Source organism: Mya arenaria, chromosome 6 (assembly GCF_026914265.1).
Source record: "Mya arenaria isolate MELC-2E11 chromosome 6, ASM2691426v1".
Lineage (NCBI taxonomy): Eukaryota > Metazoa > Mollusca > Bivalvia > Myida > Myidae > Mya > Mya arenaria.
In genome coordinates, this window is record NC_069127.1 from 24,402,833 (window position 1) to 24,425,920 (window position 23,088).

The window sequence follows — 23,088 nt, forward strand, 5'->3', positions numbered from 1 at the left end:
TATACTGTACCCTGGTAAAAATCCAGGGACTATATATAATTATTAATAATTATTCCTACTCCCAGATATATCATAATCCGAAATCCATTTTTTCCTATTTAAATACATGGGAAAGAGTTATGTTATAGAAAATGCATTACAATTGCTACAGCATTTATTGTGACAATTGTTAATTTCTCTTTGTTTTTTACTAGAATATTTACTGTAAATTGTTTTTGTACAATGTTTAGATCGGTTCTGTAGCTGCTTCTCAAAATCCCGTTTTTTAAAATCCGTTTTGACTAAATCCATTGCTTCTTTTTTTTCAAGCTGTTGGTGATGCAGACTAAACAAGTTTGAATTCGATCCGCGGCAAGTAAACAAACTCGAAAATATGACATAAATACTGTAAAAGGCAATGATAAAACACCACCTTATTAGCTTTTCTCTTTTCGTGTGAAACGTGGTTTCATTTTTCATATTCATTGTGTCTGTGTCTGTGTCTGTTGGATCGCTCTTCAAAATTGGTTCTGACAAAGGTGAAAGACTAATTTAGAAATTTATTATATATCAAATAATGATATATTATAACAAAAGTGACTTTAATTGGTTAAACGCAAGTCAAAACGTCCAAAATTAAGATGTTCGAAGAAAAGAAACCCGACCATATAAAAGGCATAAGACCAAATTTCCCTAGTTTATTTTTTAGTAAAGTCTCTCTCCCACAGCTGTATTCAATTTTGTGTATAAACCTAATTTTTGTCTTATTTTTTAAGGTTCAGCTATAGAGGATGGAGACAGCACCAAACCTCCTTAAAAGTGTTGTGGTCGCAACATCACAATACGTTGGTCATAAGATTGAACGCAACCTTGTCTTCTTACAAAGACAGATAGATGTAATTTCCATCTTTTAAAAGTTCTTTCAAGTGAAAATCATTTGTGTTTCCATGGACCTATAAACCGTTGATTGGCAACTCTCATCTGTGTTAATGCGATAACCTCAAACTCACGCGTACAGCGGGATTTCATTCCGAGGTCTTACCGGGTGGTCATTTTCGAGACGTCCGACATCGGCCAAATATATACATGTAGGAAAACACAGGGCTCTCGCGAGGGGGCGACTTGGGCAAAGTGGTCGCCTAAAATTCCTAGACTACGCCCTTTTGTATCATCAAAGCGACATTGACTTCACCGAAAAAATTTGCACATTGTAAATCTGTCAATCAGCGAGTATTTGACCACTGTCACATTAGTCAAAACACCGCAATTAGCCATTCATAAAATTAGGTAATCTCCTAATCCGATAATTGGGCCGTGCCATCCAATTACCAAAACATCGCCAGTAGGCGGAGCTATTGATGGTCAACCAATCAGAATGTACATTGAGAAGCCTGATCAAATGATATAAGTTTGTTTTAATCAGATTGAAAAATCTTGTCAAACATTAAAGAAGTTAAAAAGTAACTGATATATGTATTGAACAAACAATGCAAGACATTTTAAAAATTGTTGTTTTTGAAGTTCTTAAATGTCAGCATATTGAAAATTATTTAGCCAGAGACAAGTATATAACAGCATAGCTGAATGTGACATTCGTACCCATCCCGAACGGCTACCAGACAAATCAGCCCCTTACCAATTCGGCACCTAGTTAAACAGGTTACCTTTTTGGCCCCTTACCAAATCGGCCCCATCCTGTAGACTTTTCGGCCCCTGATTACGGAGACGTTTCGGCCCTTATTTTTTTATTTCTAAATATAAGATAAAAACATAAAATTTCAATTATTCACATAAAGCTATATATATATATATATATATATATATATATATATATATATATATATATATATATATATATATATATATATATATATATATGCATAAAAAATGATAAAAAAATAGATTTAAAAGAAAATATCTTTCTACTTGAACACAAATATACATCAGAACAAAGACATTTATTCATGAATTTTTTTTATAGAAATCAAGTAAAAAAAATAATCTTTAAACTTCAAAAAATCTTTAAATAATCATTAAATAATATACATAAGCATGTTGCTGATATTTACAAGAGGTATAATGATATGTGTTTAATATTAAGTCTACTGTCTAAAACTGTATCAAGCACCTATCGCCCTCCGTAGATGGCATTAACATTTCTCAAAAACTCCCTAATTAAATCTTACCTTGCTTTGAAGTTATCTTCTATGGAGATGCCTTTAAAGATGGATAATAATTGATGAAAAAAAACAACCAAATCTGATAGTTATAAGATGTTATTTTTTTCGAGACAGACGGCCTTATGGCGAATTGTCACATTCCTTACAGGTGTCAGGCGTAGGAATTTGTGACACTTTACAAGCTTACAAGTTTATTCGTCTACACTCAGGTCACCAAAAAAATGACAATAAGTAAACAGCAACTAAACGTCATTATTATGTATGCATTTTTATATTTAAAATTAAAAGAGTACCTACTTCTTTTAACTAAACTAGATTTTTTTTTTTTTAATTTTAGGCACAGTGTCAAACTTTAATATGTATTGAATGCACTACAAATATTGAAATAAGGGTATATTTTTATGAAATATTGAGAGCTATAGTAATAACATCAAATAAGTACATAATGTATTTCATGAATATTTGTCTATTTGTGCATTTATAGATCTCATTTACAACTTCTTTTGAACTAAAAATTTGACGATGCTTTATATTCAAAATAAAAAATAAAATAAAATTAAGGGGCCGAAATGTCTCTGTTGAAAATCAGTAAGGGGCCGAAACGTCTCGAGTCAATTTAATTAAGGGGACGAAATGGCAGGGCCGAAACGTCTTAGGGGCCGATTTGGTAAGGGGCCGATTTGTCTTGCTCCCTCCCGAACGTACCAAAATAAGATTCGTCCCCCTTCCATATTGACAGTTCATTTATAAGGTCATTTTGATTGTTTCAAATCCTTAGCTGTCTTGGTTTTTGATTCATTTTAGATTCTATTTGGAGATAAACTATGTGACATTGACAAATACACTTTTGCTGAGCCAAAAATGATATATTATTTGTGAACATTTTGTATAGTTATAGCAATTAATTTGAATGTGAATATAAACTTAGGTGTGTGGTATGGCATAGTTTTTGTATCAGGTGTTACGAAAAGTATCACTTCTCCCTAAAGTCTCCCCACTTCTCCCTAAATTGACTGAAGAGAGAAGTCACTTCTCCCAAAATTTTCAGCCTAGTGAGAGCCCTGAAACATTAATTAAAATTGACTCAAATGCGCGGTACTTTCATTTGAGTTGATAATAGTCCAATTGAATCTGATTAAAATCACAGTTATTAATTATAATTAAATCTATAACGAACAAGGGGTTATTAGCAGAGTTGGCGGAAATAACCAAAGATCGCCGTTAATCACCGATTGGAGATTCGGCGGAATTTTCCGATATTTGCCAAGCGCACGCTAAGGATTGTGGGTAAATTATTATTTCTTATCGTTTCACCGATATGGGGCAGTTGCCAATCCATGGTTTATAGATCTGTGGTGTTTCTTAGTTCTTGAACTCAAAAATGTTGTCTCAAACTATTAATTGTTTGCTTTATTAACCCTTTCCTTTTAAGAGAAGTGGCAGTGTCTGCCACCTTTAGTTAATCCCCTCATTATAAAACTTGTGTAAAAGGCGAATCTATAAGGCTACATGTATGATATGAGTAGTCAATTTTTAAAAAGTATGTCTATGAAGAGAGGGGTTAAGTATTTAATGTAAATATGTTTTAAAATATCACAATCAAGCGAAGGTGTATCGGTTTAAGAAAATTATAATTAAAAAAAAAAATAAACATCACAAGTGTTTATTCTATTTAATTGGTTTTGCTTTATGTTCTCGAGGGTAAATCCATATATATGAAGTTTCTAAAAAATATTAAATTATATGTTTATCCGATATTGGTGATGTGTCTTGGAATGGAGGCATGGTCTTCCCATTATGATTATATCATCCTGCTGTTGTAAATTGTTCTAGGTTCTGATAAGCAAAACAAGTCGTGGTTGTTCTCTCAAGTTCTTCAATCCATCAGAAGTTCTTCCTGCGGAGTGTATCACCTGCCTGGTGAACATTGTTTCCGACCCTTCCACCAAGTCCACGCTTGTCCTCAAGTGCCTTCTTTTATTTAATAACCTAGGTATGTTTTTAGTTAATATTTTTTAATTGAGATTAAATATTGAGTAAATAGATTATTATAGTTATCAAAGAGCACTATTTAGTGAAAGATATGAATATCCAATCTATTTAAATCTATTATAATATTGTGAACTATAACTACACGTCATGACTGACATGTATATAGTGAAATAAGAATGGTTTTTGCAGGGCTTTCGTTAAAGGAAGTTTGGAAGTATATTACTCCATAGAAATGGGTTAAAACTTCCAAAACTGAACCTTTGGATGTACAGCTGAAAGCATGGAAGTTCAAAATATCAAAACATTTCGCCAATATTACTTTTGTGGTCACAATTTCAATCAGTTTAACTGTTTTAGGTAAAACAAATTTTTATAATATATCGTAAGTATGTGAATTTGGCAAGTTACAGTTGCAAATTTGATTTTACATATAGTTGTTGAAAAATGGTTGAAAAAGATATTGTATTCTGGAGACTTAAACTTCCACATTTCAGTGAAAAACTTCCAAAATTGAATGTCAGGAAGTTTATACTTCCAGTTTCAAATTCTTAATGAAACCCCTGTTTTTGTATGAGTCTAACAGTAAGAAGATACACTAAGTCACTTGATAAATATAATGAGATGGATAGTTGATTGACTTGCTATTCCAACCTGAAATAAATTAATTGGTATAACAAGTATGTTTTTAAATCAAACGACAAGAGATTAAGGGGTTAAGCCAGATTTATAAAAGGTTGGGGCGCTGTGGAAGAGTTACAGGGTGCTAGCCTTACGGTGGAAAGGACACATTTCATGGGGCTGTTAAGAATTTGACTAAGGGGTTAAGCCAGATTTACAAAAGGTTGGGGCGTTGTGGAAGAGTTACAGGGTGCTAGCCTTACGGTGGAAAGGACACATTTCATCGGGCTGTAAAGAATTTGACGAAAAAATACTCTTTGTTTAATTGTAGTTCATGTAATATTAAGTTTAAATTTCCAAATATGTATTTATTTTAGTTTACGAGTATGAATTTGTAATCAGGTTTTACTCAGAACCAAAGAGATATTTGACAGTCTTAAGTATTTGGATATATGTACTTCAAGGCAGAAGGGTGCCAATGCTGGTCTCCATGAGTGCAGAAGGGTGCACCCTTCCACAACTCTAGCTAAAACCATTTATAAGATCAGTGGTTAAATTACTGTTTGTTGTATTTTAGTATCAGACAGCCTTATCCGAGCTTCCCTGCATGAGAAGTTTTACCTGACCCCGGCACTTGTGAGTGTAATAAGGCATCATGGATCCTCTAGTGGTGACACTCTCACAGTTGAGGTAGGGTTGTGTCTGTATTCATTACTTCCTTAAAGCTGCACTCTCACAGATTGTCCATTTTGAATACTTTTTTTTTATTTTTGTCTTGAAATGAGCAAATTATTGCGTTAATGCCCAGAAACCAGTGCTATGAGAAGGCTGACTAAGGATTAGATCGCAGTTCTTCATATTCATGGTTGAAAATTGATGTTTTTTGGCTAAAAGCGTTAACGCTTAAAGAATTTTTCGGCTGTTTTTCAAACAATTGAGAAACACGTTTGATGCATAATACAACATAAAACTGTTCAATTATAATGGTCACTTTTACATCATTAATGCAATATAATTATCTGATGTTTATCAAAACAGAAAGTGAAATAATGATAATTAATATAAGCATGAAAACTGACTAAACTACCATACATTTATTTATATTGCAGACCCTATATTTATTGCAATATGCCAATCCCTATCACATATCAAAGAAAAAAAATATATACAGTTGATCCCCATTGGCTTGAACTCCAAGGGATTGGCGAAAATACCTTGAGCCTAGGGAAATTCGAGCCAAGCGGGAATGCTTATATTCAGTATAAAGAAATCGGTCCTTTACATCCAGTTGTAGCGAAAGAGGATTTCAAGTGAAGCGAGTTTGGGCCAATGGGGTTTGACTGTATACATCTTAAAATTTTTGTGAAGCTAAGCATGCATGTGTTATTTTCAGGCGCTGCACCTGCTCCAGAAAATCACGTACGGCCAAAGGATCAGTTTCGAGGAGTCGTTCATGGAGGATCTGCTACATTTCCTTCTCACGCACGTGTAAGTAATGCTGCTGTGGAATTATATGAAGGCCTGAACAGATAAATGTGTAGCACATTACTTATCATGCTACTTGTAGCTACATGTTATTCAAGTCGGCCGGAAATATCTGCTACACTTACTCCTTAATCACTGTAGTGCTGCTATGATGTATTATCATGGCCTAAAACATTTTGTTTTTTGTTAACATCATCTATTACCTAGGCACTGCATACTTAGGCAATGTTTATATGGTGATCCGCAATTTAACAAAATCATTTTTAAAGGATTCAGACAGTTATGGCTGTACTAATAGTAATACAGACATACAGAGATTGACTTATATCAGCGATCGAAATTCACACAAGCTGAAAGTTAAAAAACCCCAAATAAAATGTTTTGGGGTTAGAAATTAAATATTTGTATCAGTTATATCACCTCAAGCTTGTGTTTGTTTTTTTGGTGGTTTATATAAGAATATAGGAATTATGGTAAATCCAAAAAGTCTGATTTTCTACTGGAATATACATGTAGTTTGAGCAGTTATTATGGTATTTCAGGGCGTACCCTACCACAGGGTTTACTCAGCCTTCCATGGGTGTCCTTGTCAACCTGACCCGGGACAACTTCTCCGTCCTCTCCTACATTAAAAACAATGTAAGTGGTGATAAACATTTTATAGGCTCCAAACCGATTTTGCTTGTCTTTTTGTGTTAAAGAAAAACAATCAAGGTATTGTTGTAGTTTTGGTGCTGTTTCCAGCAGAGTTGCTGTAGTATATTAACTTAAAAGTTTGCCATAACATAAAAACTGTTTAAAATCAGTCACATTGACATTAAACTTCACAGATAATTATGTTCACCATGATAATTAGCACAAGTGTCGAAAGTTTCAGTTCTCTTTGTGAAGTATTTGTCTAGGATTGACATGCTGTTACATTGTTCCTCACCCAGTAACAGTAGTTTGTATCATACATGAAAGTATGCATTACAATCTATAATATTTCTGACAGTAATTTTACACTAAACTCAGATTATATGGTACACATTCCATTCATACTCAATGTTCTCAAGATGAACCAGCTGCCAGCTAAAATGGACTGTTCTAACAGTGAGTACTAAAATCTAGGCAACTTGGCACAATGTCATTTACTTGTATGTTCATGGGGAAAACACGGTGTATCCTAGTGCTGCTGGAGTTATGTGCTGTGTCTCACATCCAAAACTGTTGTTCATGGTGGACATGTGACTGTACAGTTCACTCATCGTGATGTGTGATAAGATATGTCCATGCTTGGAAAAGTACACTTTGCAAAAACAACTTGGTCACCTCTGTATATCTGTGTTCCAGGAGAATATAGCTGACCTGGCGCGGACACTCACCAAACTTCTGGGAGACCAGCCACAGACAATGGTCCTGTTTTCTCTTACACTCCTGCTGAATGTTTGCTCACAGGAAAAAGTGGGAGGCAAGGTAAGCTCCCTATTAAGACAAATTGGTTTTCTCCACTTCTCAGCAATTTGCATGTAAATGATAAATGTGAAAGATTGTGCTTCTTGGTTGCTTGAATAATTTAAGCATAAGATGTGTTATGCTGCTTTTTTGGAGAGATTATGGGAATACAATAACATGTATAGGTATTTTATAATATCTTAATTTAGTATTCAATAAAGCCATATATATTAAATGAAGTCATGCAAGAGTTGTTTATGAAATTAAATAGAAAATAAAAAAGATAAAATCAATTTTCACAAACACAACATTTGGAATTTACATGTAATGTTTGTATTCTATACAATGTATCAGTTCTTCACGGACACGAATGCACCCCGGACGTTCCAAATGATCTTTAACATGTTGATGGATGCGGACTCTGGGGAGGTTAGGAAATACGCTGTGGACCTCATGAAGGATGCCATGAAAGTCGCTCGTCTTCAGAGAAGCCTTGCATTGTACGTGTGATCATGGTATTGTATGGTACCTACAGGATGTTACTTTTAATAATAGATCTTATATCACACATCACTTAGGATATAAGAGACGGGTGTGTATTATTGAACAGGGTCTTGTTTACCTGGAGAATATTTCACCGTTGTGAAAATTGCAAAGCCGCACTCAGCAGTTTTATGACATCAGCGGTCCATATTTTCTTTTTTGACAGGTTCAGACCGGCCAAAAGTACTATATGGACTGTGATGTCATAAAACTGGATTTTTATTAAAAAACAATGATATACGGACAAAAAAACTTTAAATATACAAAGAAGGAACACATTCATGTAAGGTATAATATTGGATCTTACATCACTTGTATGTGTTGGGATGATTAGAAATGGGTTGAAATGTATGAGTTTTACAATAAATGCAAATACCTGTATATAGATTTTTTGCTGGTCTTTTTAAAAGAAATAAGTATAGGTATTGGTATAGTCTTTGTAGAGTTGTAGTGTTATTATATAGCACTCTTGCATAATGTTAACTGGGTGACTGCCCATGGGTTAACGGAGGTAAATGAATTAGTGATGGCATTGGCATCCTGGTAGAATGGGCTTGATAGTTCTAGTGTTTCAAGGCAACAATGTATGGGAGATTTGTAGATGGAGTGTTACATGTTTTTTTTGCATTTGCAGGTATGAGTACCTAGACACATGTCTTGAGCAGACCCTAACTCTCCTTACAACATCTTCACAGGACTCGGCTATCAAAGTAAAAGCAGGCTGTATTCATAGTTATATTCACTTAGTATATACTAATTTATTTTAGCTCGATTATGACGAAAGCTCATAGCTTATAGATTCACTCTTGTGTCCTTTTCCTGGGCAGAAACCATTATTGATATCCATTTTGAAAGGCTTTGAGAAGGTACCCCTAGTGGGGATCGAACCCACAACCTATTGGGTGAGAGGCAGACACCTATACCACTAGACCACTGTCACCCCTAATATTAATTTATGTCTGTGTGAAGATTTTTTTGTTTGGGCTGTGAAGCATGCCTATCATGTAAAGTTTACTTTGTCTGTTGATGTTGATGTCACACTTATATTTCTGAGCAATGACTTTTTAACGAAAAGGCGTAGAGTCTTCAAACTTGGTATGCACATTGGTCATGGTCACTAGATGACCCCTATTGATTTTGGAGTCAATAGGTCAAAGTCATGGTAACATTTACTAAAACAATTGTTTGCCACCTCACAGGAGACGCCATCAATTCTTTGAATTTTAGTTCTTATCAGTTCTTATTTATTACTAGTTATGTAAAAGCTATTGAAATTAATCCTATTTAAATATTTGACTTCATAGCTTCAGAGCAAGTTAATTAATTTGTTGTGCATCAAGAACTTAACTGCCGTCTATTCCAGATATTTGAGTTATTAACAACACTGTGTCAAGAGAAGGAGGTCCGTATCAAAGTGTGCAAGGCCATGCTGGCCACATTCCAAATCCAGGACCAGAAAACATTTCCAAATCTTGCCAAGACCCCCCTTAGCCAGATAGCAGACCCCCTCCTTGCCACTATACACTGGTCAGGGCAGTCAACAGACACGTATGGTCGCACCCCGCTGGCCGCCTTAGACCTGCTGCATGAAATATACGAGGCTCTGGTGTTTTCACATGACCGCATACACCACGAGAAACACATTTCAGCTGTGCTCCCTACTGTGTTACAAACATTGAGTGTTCCACTAGATGGAGATAACGCTACCATACAAAGACGGTGTGAAGCCATGGTCAAGTGTGTGAAGCTACTGAACAGTATCCTTCATATTTGCAAAGTTTTTCAGTCCAGACTTTGATGAGAAAATACCTATTAAAGTGCATTAGTTTATATTAGAATGCTGTTTGTTTCAAGCATGAAAAAAGGTTCACCAGACTTGATAAAAATTTGAATTTTACATAGCTGTCTGAGCTTGCTTCATATAGAGATTAAGAATTTGGCCTAATTATTATGGCAGAAATTATTTTATTTTTGGGTAAATCTTTGTTTTGATAACTACGGTAAATGTTTTCGTCGTTGGACTGTTTAGTTATTTGCGTGTTCATGTAAAAAATATACGGACTGAATTTATTTGCTTTCCTTAACTCTGCCCAGCCTTTTGTCATGATGACAGTTTCCTAACGCTGATATCGAAGAATGTGCCCCATGGAGTGTTAAACAAGCTGCTGTGTTACCAGTTTGAACATAACCATGTAGCCCTGAAAACCAGCACTCAACCCCCCTCAGATGACTGGAGGTAGTACAGTGTTATGATTGTAGTTAGTTTATTGACAAGACCCATGTCTGTTGGTCAAGGTCAAATTTAAAAATTACACAGCAAGGGTCATTGATCCAAATTTCTTGTAATTTGGCTTGTCTGAGCTGTAACTTAGCCATGCATTATGGGATTTAAATATAATTTTGCACAAAAATATCATTATGACGAGAGGGTATGTTGCATGCATGACCCAAGTCTGTACTGGTAGGTCAAAGGTCATGGTCACAATTTAGGGTAATTGGTCAAAATTCCTTGTAATTTGGCTTGTCTGGATTTTGGGCATAAGAAACAGAAACATTTTTTTAAATCATGAACAACGCCAGTGGAATGTAGGGAATGGAAATGTATATAATTGTGACATAGTCAACAAAATGAAGTCCTTTAGAAGAAAAAGTGACAATTTAAGTGAGTTCTTATGCCTCATAAACATTCGGTAAGAGCTATTTTTGGGGAGAAATTTCTTCAGTTCAATTTTACACATCGTTATAGGTTTGTTTATTTATCCTACCACTTGGTTAAAGTTCATTTCAGTCAACATGAATAACTCAACAACATTCATTTTCGAAGACTGGGTCATTAATAGATCATGTATGATTGCAGCACGACAGGTGTTGACCTGGTGTTACATCTGTTGGATCTGATTGGTCGCCTCAACAGCTCGTCCCTGGAGGATCTTTTCATGCTTGTAATGCAAGACACACAGGTACATTTACACACTGATGCTATGGTTGTTAATATTTAGTTGTTTAAATATGTATGTGTTTTTGTGGACAAATTAAAAACCGTTCAACATATTTGAATTTTGCATGTTTTATGGGATTTTTACTTGCTTTCAACCAATTTTATGGAAAAAATAAACTACCGTTCTGTTATATGTATTGATATGTATTATATAATTGTTTGACTGCCATATGTCAGGTGGTGCCTTTCCTAGCTTGTGGTCTAGGCAGCACAAATCGACAGCGGGTTCAACAGACCATGGAGATAATTGTGCTGGGAGCTAAGCTGGAGGGATTTCCAACTGTCATGTATGTACATATATAGTGAATATAGCTTCACATAGTAGATATAATTTATGTGTATTTTGATTACTTTTACAAAATTGCTTTTAGTTTTTCAGTAACTTGATGAAATTTCTTATAAATTTTGTGGTACAGATTCCTCTTTCAATTGAGGTCATAGGTTGGAAATTTAAACGCAGCCATAAAGACTTACTCATTGCTTATCAATAAGAACACAGTAGATTTTACTGAGGAAATCGACTCAAACATGATTCCTATCAGCTCTCAGATATCGTTACAAGTAAGCCTAAATGAATACCCGATATATAATCTAAAAATGTATTTTTCAAACTTAATAATTCCTAAATTCATTTGCACGTCCAGCCTGTCTGATGCCCTGGTGTACAACAACTCTGGTCGGGATTCCCAGACGTCTCACTCATCCAGCTGTTACCCCACCCACCCACACAAACGTCAGCTCATCGAGGATAAAGAAAATCAGGTGACATTACAGTCTTGATTCTTATTCTGCCTGCCACTTTAGCTTTGAATTTGCTGATACAGTGATTTTTTTTGGAATTATTTAAACCGCCTGTGCCTTCCAAATTGGGAAAAAAAGTAAACTGGGAAAAATACAAAATGAGGCCCAAACAGCTAATATAATGGCAAATATATATATATGTTAAATTAACCTTTTTATGCATACATTATGCTGTTAAAGAATAAGCATTGTCAAGATCTGGTTTATATTAAAAGAAATTAATTGCTTTTTTATTCATTAATATAATCTGCATTTATCAAATTTGGAAAAAAATATAAAATTCTGGGAAAAATGGACAGTTTTTCGCAAGGGGAAACAGCCTTTAGAAGGCAGTAAATTGCACAAAAAAAATCACTGTTATATAAAGTTATAAAATATCCTACATGTATTTACAGTATGCATTCATTGGATAAAATGTATTGAAAGTTGAATTCATTAAGTTTTCCATTTAAATTTGAGCCAAGAACTAATTAATAATCTGTGTAACTTGGCTAACATGTATTAAATTGTAACTACCAAAATTGCTGATTGCTAGCTGTTTGAACCTCATTTGAAAATACTGTTAATGTCTTATTATATGAACATGTTCTTATTTATGTGCAAAAGGTCGTGGGTTTATTTTCCCATTCTACTTACATAGAGTATACACTTAAAACAATTTATTCTTAGAAAAAGCATTCCCTTTATGACATTTGCTTAAAGCGTGTATGCTCAGACTGCATACATGCCATATTTTCTGGAGACTATTCAGGGGGATTTGTTCAAAAGGCTGAAAATTCAGGGGGATTTTGGTTGTATTCAGGGGGATTTTTTTAACAGGTCTAAGTTGGCGAAATTTTAAAGTATTTTTAGACGCAAGTATGAAAAAATGTATTAAAATATAGTTTGCTTTGAAAACCTCTTAACTTTTTCATTATACAGAATTATTTTATGTCATGATTTATCACATTCTTATGATACACTGTCATGTCATACTGTAATGCACTTGCAGAACCAAATATGTCATTGGAAAAATATGTTTTCGAATTGTGCTTAATTCTATCAGCTTGATGACTTTCAGACAATATGAGAATAGAATAAATATTATTAATTTCTTCCTTCCAAAATAGTAATATTTCTTTGCCTTTGATAATTACTATAAATTAATTGATCACTTGTTGTAAAAGTTTCCTTTTGGCATTTCACCCTTGTGGAGTTGTTTCTTTATATTCAGTTTCACTCACATACTGTGATTTCACTTTGTCATTATTGCCTGATCTGGGGGATTTTCGAAATTCCGGGGGATTCCCCCCCCCCCCCCCCCCCCCAGCCGGGGGATATGGCATGTATAAGACTGCTGATGTTATTCACAAAAACCCATACCATACTTTATAATTATGGTTACATCAGCTATGTTGAAAACAGGGAAACATTTCTCATTCTTCCTGAACATTGTGTAAAGATATATTGAAGCCGGGTGTTTAGAACACTATTATTGATTTACACCCGGGAGTGTATACAGCTACACTCTAACGGATACTGACAAGTGCAGTCAATGTTGGATATTTATGACTCTATATATATGACCAATCATCAAATTTAGCAGATTTAAAAAACGACAACATGAAAAATGCTTCTGATTTAGCATGCAGGGTTTTCAAAATGGCATATGCCTGGCATGTCTTACAGGTGTGTATAATGGGATATTACCAGTATGTGTTTATTATCAAAACATACAGCATGTCCTTTTAAGTCTTTATCTATTTATCACATTTTAAATAAAGCTACATTTAATAATTTCTAGCATTTTTTTCCTCAGATGGTCCTGCGAAATAAGCCAGTGAATAGTCATCATGGTCAGGACTTCCCCGACAAATCAGATGGAGATGATTCAATACAAACTCTCATCAGTAGTCTCAATAATAGTCTGGCGGTAAGGATAAAGAGCTTAATTCAGTGTCCCGTTAAATTAAATTAAGTTTAAGATCTAGTGAGGGGTTCTAAGGATCAGGCCCCAATTTCTCGAAACTTCTTAAGTCCCTTATAACAGGATTAAGCTAATCTCACTATTTTTGTTGTTCTATAAAATGTGTTATATTTTCTTCTTCAATAATTTTTAGAAATTATGTAGGAATAATCTATATGATTATCAGAATAAACCATTTTTCATTTATCAAAATCCATTTTCAGTATGTATTTTGGCTAATTGAAATAAGCGACTTAAGCCTGTTAAGCTTAAGAAGTTTCGAGAAATTGGGACCAGGACTAATCTTGAAATTAGGATTGGGAACGTTTTACTTCACACTCTTGTAAAGACTGTTGTAAAGATTGTCTTGAGCTCCGACATTTGCATCAAAGACAGTAAGAAGTACCTTGAAATGAATATAATCTACTAGCAACAATTTTAATACTCAAACAGACTCCAGCTATTTTTCAGCCTAGACAATTTTTAGCTGTCTAAAAAAAATTGTTATCACAATAAAAATTGTATTTCATCATATTTATACCCCCACAAACGAAGTTTGAGGGGGTATATAGGAGTGAGCTTGTCGGTCGGTCGGTCGGTCGGTCGGTCTGTCGGTTTTCATGGTTTCCGGACGATAACTCATGAAAGGCTTGACAGATTTGAAAAAAATTTGGTACACAGGTGTAACATCAGAAGATACAGGTCAAGTTCGATGTTGGGGCTGGTGGGGCTAAGGTCAAGGTCACTGTTACTAAAAATAGAAAAACGGTTTCCGGACGATAACTCATGAAAGGCTTGACAGATTTGAAAAATTTTGGTACACAGGTGTAACATCAGAAGATGCAGGTCAAGTTCAATATTGGGGCTGGTGGGGCCAAGGTCAAGGTCACTGTTACTAAAAATAGAAAAATGGTTTCCGGACGATAACTCATGAAAGGCTTGACAGATTTGAAAAATTTTTAGTACACAGGTGTAACATCAGAAGATACAGGTCAAGTTTGATATTGGGGCCGGTGGGGCCAAGGTCAAGGTCACTGTTACTAAAAATAGAAAAACGGTTTCTGGACGATAACACATGAAAGGCTTGACAGATTTGAAAAAATTTTGGTACACAGGTGTAACATCAGAAGATACAGGTCAAGTTCGATATTGGGGCTGGTGGGGCCAAGGTCAAGGTCACTGTTACTAAAAAAAGAAAAACGGTTTCTGGACGATAACTCATGAAAGGCTAAACGGATTTGAACAATTTTTGGTACACAGGTGTAACATCAGAAGATACAGATCAAGTTCGATATTGGGGCTGGTGGGGTCAAGGTCACTGTTACTAAAAATAGAAAAATGGTTTGCGGACGATAACTCATGAAAGGCTTGACAGATTTGAACATTTTTTGGTACACAGGTGTAACATCAGAAGATACAGGTCAAGTTCGATATTGGGGCTGGTGGGGCCAAGGTCAAGGTCACTGTTACTAAAAAAAGAAAAACGGTTTCTGGACGATAACTCATGAAAGGCTAAACGGATTTGAACAATTTTTGGTACACAGGTGTAACATCAGAAGATACAGATCAAGTTCAATATTGGGGCTGGTGGGGTCAAGGTCACTGTTATTAAAAATAGAAAAATGGTTTCCGGACAATAACTCATGAAAGGCTTGACAGATTTGAACATTTTTTGGTACACAGGTGTAACATCAGAAGATACAGGTCAAGTTCGATATTGGGGCTGGTGGGGCCAAGGTCAAGGTCACTGTTACTAAAAAAAGAAAAATGGTTTCTGCTTCATAACTTTAATTGGGCATGAGATATTGTGATGAAACTTGCTGTATAGGCAGCCTCTGTGAAGACAATGCTTGTGATTGAAAATGGGGCCAGTGGAGTAAAGGTTTTTGTGCACTGTTACGAAAATAGAAAAACGGTTTCCGGACAAACAATACATGCATGATAAAAGAAGATGCAATGTGCAGTAACCTTGGAGTTATGGCTTTTGGGGGTATTCGTCACTCCTGTGACAGCTCTAGTTTATATATTATGGATAATTGCTACTTGTAATATTGTTATGAATAAGTCTCATAGACTATAGGCAGTCAGTTATTTATTATTTTTTTTATAACTGAGTTGCACAAGAGTGTGGTATTGTGTAGTGGGGGTAACGGGAGTACCCTGAGGAAACCCATTTTGTCCAGCTTGCTGACCAGAAACCAAACTCACTTACTCCCAGGCTGGTAATCATACCCGGGTTGCCTAGGTGAAAAACAAATGTGCTTACCACCTTGCTGAACGGACAACATGAATGATATCAATAGAATATATTACAAATAGAATATATTTGCTAACATTTCATTCCATGGAGTATAATCCACATGTATCTCAATACGCAGTTATAACAGAGATGACAATTACGCCTTGTTAGCAATGCATGTATTCCTAGATAAAGGACGGGAAGATGCCCGAGCTCATGGCTGTGTATGAGCGCTCGTTGCAAGCTCTTCAGACGAAGGAGCAGCATCTACAGGACCTGCTGGAGGCCAAGACCCTGGCCTTGACACAAGCAGACAGGATGCTGGCCCAGTACCGGTCCAGGAAGGGCCAGGATGAGGCTGAGGTAGGGACTGTATTTCCATCAGAAAAGCAATAGCTTTGATGTAGCTGTCATGTTTTCGTTTATGTTGGCGTTGTGCAAAAAACTTGGTCAGCAGACTCAAAAACTTTGATAAGATTTGGCTCGTGTCACATTGAAATTATTTGATGGGCTAATAGTAGTTGTTAGATTTATGTTGTCCCATGAATAAACATTTTGGCTAACTTTAACCAAACCAAAGTATTTACCAGTTTTATACAATCAAAATGTATGTGAAGTACCTATTAAAAGATTTGACTTTTATGTTTCTTGTTTTATGTTCCTTATACTGCCAGTACATTGAAATGAAGATGTGCAATGAAGTCTGATTGTGGTGCTTTGTTATGTATTACATGTATTTTTATATCATAAATGGCATGACCATCATGCAATAACGTCAATATCTTTCATATATAACTAACTAGTGTAATAACTATCCAAAAATTGTAATGTTATGGCCGTGCTATATAGTGATGTTTTATATATTTTGCGCTGTTAATTGGCACGCAAGTATTTATGATATAAATAGAATCTCACAATCTCGATATGAAATTTATTAAACTCATTTCCTAAAATTGCAAAAAACTCGCCAAAATTGTACACGTCAGATGGTGCATTTCAAAAGTCATACATATAAATTCAGTTGTATAAATGTTTCACTGCATTAAATATGTTTCAGTTTAATCGGCTTCGGTCCCTGCTGATTCAAGCGGAGAAGAGATGTGAGGGCTTGCAACATGGCAGCACGGACATGCAGGGCCGCATTGACAAGTACAGCAAGGAGGTGGATGACCTTCACACAGAGAACAGGAAGTGAGTCAGATAGAATATTGCAACATTATGATACTAGGCCTTTGTCATAATTACGACCACTACCTCAAATTATATCAAACAGGTATACACCATGTACCACAGTGGCACAGTCAATATTTAAAGTGCAGACAGAATCATTTGATCCGAGATGTAATTATGTCACAAGTAACGATTACCAAATGTGTAATTTATTTTGCTGTTTCTGAACACCAAGTTACAAGAGTACAGCCTACTACTGCATATGGGAAATTCAAATATCAAATATATCCCCGTTAGATATAATCATTTGCGGAGAGGTTTTTGACAATTTTAAATGAGTTATGGGTTTTTCCTTGCAGACTGCAGGAGGTGGCCAAGATGCACCAGCAGTTAACAGTGGTTCACACAGAGCTCACTGAGGCGTAAGTAGTACAAAGGAGTAGTGTTTGAAACCCTTTGAATATCAGCAGTATATCTGCCATATTGTGATCTGTCTCAATTAATAAGTATAAATGAAGGTTAATAATTAAATATCAATGAAATGGATTAGACAATACTGTAAAACCCAGATATTAACACATGGATGTAGTAAGATTATCAATGGTTGATCTGGCCATTTTACCAAATTCAAGACTTTGTCACTTGTGGCAAAACTAAGTTCTGTATGAACATGATTCTAACATACTGGTATATGAAGATACTTGAATGCTAAGAGCTGTATTCACTATTCTTGATACTTTTTTTCAGTCATGAGAGCCTACAGAAGTCGCACCAGACGTTACGACAGGAGCATAACTCCCTGACAGAGATGCACGAGATGTTACAGAAACATAACACCAACCTTAAACAACAGTATGATTTGTGAGTACCAATGGATGTATATATAGCATGTGTATTCCTGTAAACAGCAGTATGATTTGTGAGTACCAATGGATGTATATATAGCATGTGTATTCCTGTTAACAGCAGTATGATTTGTGAGTACCAATGGATGTATATATAGCATGTGTATTCCTGTTAACAGCAGTATGATTTGTGAGTACCAATGGATGTATATATAGCATGTGTATTCCTGTTAACAGCAGTATGATTTGTGAGTACCAATGGATGTATATATAGCATGTGTATTCCTGTAAACAGCAGTATGATTTGTGAGTACCAATGGATGTATATATAGCATGTGTATTCCTGTTAACAGCAGTATGATTTGTGAGTACCAATGGATGTTTATACAACCCATGTAAGGGAAAGGGTAGATCCTATCCTTGTACCTTTGAATGAGAATTGACTTGAGTTATTATAAGATTGTGTCTCCAAAGAATAGGATTTAAATATTGCCTGTGTTCTATAAATAGTTTTAAGTTTTAAGTCCATTTCTTAGGCTGATTTCAAAAAGATTTTGACAATAAAATCAGATTGTGTCTGATTTTGCTCACCTATTTAATTGAATAAGACCTATGTTATGATTATGTTTCTTTATTATAGAGCCATGGAGCAATTGACAGCATTACAGGATGAACGGAGAAAGATATCCACACAGCTGAAGACTTCAGAAGCAAAACTGGATGGTGAGTAGACCTGTTGATATGAAACTCAGAGATGAAGGAACATTTTTTTAGTAAAATAAGCACAAATTTGTTTGAAATGATCATACTTATAAGACAACTGTTGGGACATATTAAATAACATTCTTATCCTTGTCCTTAGTCATGCCTCAATGATTCCATTCAGTTCATTGTCCAGTTATTTTTACAGTCCAATCAAAATTCTTGGATTCATATTTTGAAAAACTAAGGTGTTCGTTGGATACAGTCCCAGGTGTTAAATGAGTAAACCTGAGCTGATGGGATACAAGGGGCCTTTCTTTGTGGTAGTTCACATGTATAACTTGGTTTCCACAATTGATACTACTACTTGTTTCTAGCCAAAAACCATGCGTGCAGTTCTTAAGATGTTTTCTATATAGCAATTTACAACCAAACCCTATACAACTGTACATCAGCATACAGCACCATCTTGGTTATCGTTTGCAGATAGCAATACTTTGATTTAGGTTGAACATTGCATAGAAAATTGTGTCTGAAATGTAAATTGTAAAAAAACATGCAGATTCTTTGCATGTGGGCCTCAACCTTTCCTGCCCTTTTTCTATTTATTAGTATGCCTCCCCTTTAGCTCAAAGGCAGGCATACTGAGGCATTTGTCCTTACTCTCATTTTTCCCTTTCTTCAACCAAATTTTATCAGGAACAGAACTCAAAAACATCTTGTAGAAAATGATTGAAACTTGAAATATATAAAGATACTGATAAGTTGTGCATCTTTCTAGAATTATAACTCTGGCGCTCCTGATTGCAAAGTTATTTCCCCTTGTTGATATTTTTTTTAGCCAGATAGCACTATTTTGATTCAGAATGTTGCTTAGGTAAATGGGCTCTTATCTGGTACACTCAATTAGCGCTAAGCCTATGCAAAACTCACCCCAAGACTGAGGAACAAATTGAGTCAGAACTACATATTTTGAGGTCTAATATGTTTCAGATTCGAAGAAGGCAGCGCTGAAATGGGAGTATGATTATAAGCGGTCAGAGGAGGAGCGTGAGACGATGGAGATGAGTATTGAGAAACTCCGTAGTGACCTCACGTCTTCTGAGAGCAAAAACAAACAGTTACTTGAAAAGGTAGGCAACTTTTGTACTTTGTCCTCGGCCCTCCAGGGTATCATAACCTATATGATACATATAGGTTATGATACGCTGGGGTGCCAAGGATGGTGGTCTTGAGTAAATCACAAATTGCAGAGAAGTGACCAATAAATGTTTTCAAGCATCTTGACTAAGATAATTGTTTAGAAGCAGAATGAGTGAAGAATTAAGAAGGCTTTTGTAATTTTCATTACGCTTGACAAGTTGTGTTTTTGACTACTTCATACGTCATAAGCTCATGCCAGAACTCCTTGCATTGGTAAAATGGTTTCTGGGTCTGGATTTTATACTGCAGGGCTTGTTACAATATATGATTCCAAGCACTAGTCTTAGAATTCAGGCTTGTTCTTCTAAATATCTCAAATTCGATAACTACATTTATCATGATTTACTGTATGCCACATGTAATATCATGCTGCCCTGCTCAAAGGCATTTATAACAAATGGTCAGTGAAGAATAAGTTAAGTTTGAAAATAATTATTGGCAGTGATTGCTAAACACTTTTGATAAAACTTCTGTAATTCTTCTAGGTGTCGCAACTGGAATTTGCATGTAGCCAAAATGAAGCGAAGATCACCAGTTATGAAGAGGAAATTAAAGAACTGAAAACCGAGGTTCATAAGCATCGACAAATAGCAGCATTGATAAACAGTCTAAGCGGTGGACAGCCTTCAGATGCCAGCATGTCAAATGCTTCAAAAACATCTTCAACAAAGGGAGAGCATTAATGGAAAATTGTGCTAAAGTGGGAAATGTGATATGAATATTTGTGTGCCTTTGCATTGCAAAGATGGCTTATTTGAGAATGAAAATTGAAAGATGGAAAAGCATTTTGGCAATCACTGATCCAATTTGTTATTTGTTGCCCTTCCTTTGCGAAACATTTATATATCTTATTAAAGGTAAAAGTTTGTTTTGTCTAAGTTAGTTGTATAAATCAAAATTTCAGAAAACAAATGTAAGTTGTACATGTTACATGTTGCTAGGTAATTAAAGATACTAATCTACATGTACATGTTTGTACATGCCCTTCCTTTGTTAGTAGTTCTAAAACTCAAATCTTGGGTGATATTAAAAAATGTAAGTTACTTACATTTAAGACGATTTGAGGCTATGCATAAATGCTGTATGTATATATGTATACATGTATGCCAAATGTTTGTTCTTTTCTGCACAATCTGGGGCTGTATTCAATGACCATCTTAGATTTCACTTAATTTTATGATTAGAATCCAAGTGTTTTGATTGGACTGTAAAATTAAATGGCCAATGGACTGCATTGAATCACTGAGGCGTGTCTTAGGACAAGGATAAGAACGATATTGAATACAGACTCTAATTAACATGGCAATCTGTTTATTATTAGTTTCAAATAAAACCAATAGACAGATTGACGAGTGACATAACAATTCATATGGTATTTTCCTACCAGTTTTTGATTGGTTGATTTCATAATGAAATCCAACCCATGACCAATGGCATACTGGTTGGTTAATTGGCATATGAACACATGTAAACAAAAACATTCAATGTGTCTATACAAAACCCCACCCCTAATGAAAACACCACCTCTAATGTACATTGTAAATCTGCATCGACATGCACATGTTATCATTCTCATTATTTCTTCTCTTTTCTATCCTCATCATCTGTATTATGTCTATATGTCTAACTTTCAGCTCCACATTTTTCTTTTTGTGTGTGCCAGTAACTGTGTTATTTATTCTTATGGTATTGTTACGTACATGTGTATTCAGCCTTTGTCCAAACGTCTCATACTTTTCATCAATTAAGCGGGACTTTTTAGACTTAGTATCATTGTTATCAACAGTTACAAATTAGTTTCTAATTTTCTTATATGGAGAGAATTGTTAGATTACCGTAACATTAAAGTCCCAAATTCTTAGTCAAATGCAAATATTTGCTTATTTCGAATTTTATTGATTGTAATGAAATATTAAGCATAAGCCATTATTTATTTTATAAAGATGCACTCTTACTCCCAAATAAGATTTACCACAAATAATATAATTGTTTAAATATACCAAAAATGATAAATAATTGTCGAAAACAATGGCTTTTATAAAGGATACCAAGTTTAATTTGAAAGAAAGATGCAGAAAAAACAGTATTTCTGGCTTGTGGGACTATAGTAGATCGCAGTAAACCTTTTTGCATTCACCAATCATTTAATATGTTTGCGTTTTCAGCTATTAAATACACAGTTACAATCTTTTTATCGTAATTAGTATTTTTCCTAAATGCATTATTTAGTAAGTGTTTAAAGAAGGTTTAAGGTTTATTACTCAAATTGTTTGTTTGTTATACATGTGTGTTTATAGATTTTGGACAAGAGTGTCACTTTAATCTCTCTAAAGGAATTTTAAGTTGTTGTATCTTATTGTAATTGTCAAGTATAACAAATTGGTAAGGGAAAGTTGTAGATGTTATTAAATGTAATTATTTAGTAATTATTCATGACCACACATGCTGAAATATTACCAATATGCATTTATTTCTTAATTGTAATGGCTAACTTCTACTAAATTTTGTGTTATGTAGAATAGCCTCACTGTCTGACATTTTTAACATTTTTTACTTGTTTTGATATTAAAAATGTCTTGAAATAAACACAAAATGTTTATAAATTTGTTTTATTATTTTGTTTTCGAAGTTTAGAATTCCATTTTAGAAAAAAACAAAACGTAACATAAGATTATTTGGTATTATAGTGGAAGTAACTGCATAGATTAAATTAAATTGTGTTCATCTGGCCCCATTTTGATCAGATTGTGAAGGGAGCCTCTTTTTTGGCTGCAACACATATACCGAAGAACCATCAGCCAGATTTCAAGAATGAATAAACTTGAACCCTCCCTCACACTGACAGCTGTATCTTAAAATGTGAAGCAGCTTGGCTGGAAAAAAATAATTGCAATGTCACCTTGATGTGAATAACATTAATTTTATGCCCACTTATTTCAAAATCCTCCTGGAAA

At 34.9% G+C, this 23,088-nt stretch overlaps 1 protein-coding gene across 2 annotated transcripts; it reads left to right on the forward strand.

Annotated features, from left to right (window-relative positions):
* The first annotated feature begins 327 nt into the window (after positions 1 to 327).
* On the forward strand, positions 328 to 22,731 carry LOC128239402 (protein CIP2A homolog). Of its 2 annotated transcripts, none has more exons than XM_052956028.1 (22): positions 328 to 351; positions 756 to 875; positions 3,993 to 4,152; positions 5,347 to 5,459; positions 6,163 to 6,257; positions 6,797 to 6,893; positions 7,587 to 7,709; positions 8,043 to 8,188; positions 8,866 to 8,941; positions 9,595 to 9,988; positions 10,326 to 10,467; positions 11,089 to 11,191; positions 11,407 to 11,516; positions 11,874 to 11,991; positions 13,829 to 13,942; positions 16,404 to 16,577; positions 17,272 to 17,405; positions 17,744 to 17,806; positions 18,132 to 18,245; positions 18,870 to 18,952; positions 19,925 to 20,064; positions 20,620 to 22,731. In XM_052956028.1, exons 2-22 carry the CDS (start codon positions 771 to 773, stop codon positions 20,815 to 20,817), a joined length of 2,802 nt encoding a protein of 933 aa, XP_052811988.1. In that variant the 5' UTR covers positions 328 to 351; positions 756 to 770; the 3' UTR covers positions 20,818 to 22,731. The 2 variants fall into 2 exon arrangements, with proteins under 2 accessions (XP_052811988.1, XP_052811987.1); XM_052956027.1 differs by having other exon boundaries at positions 330 to 518.
* Positions 22,732 to 23,088: the final 357 nt, after the last annotated feature.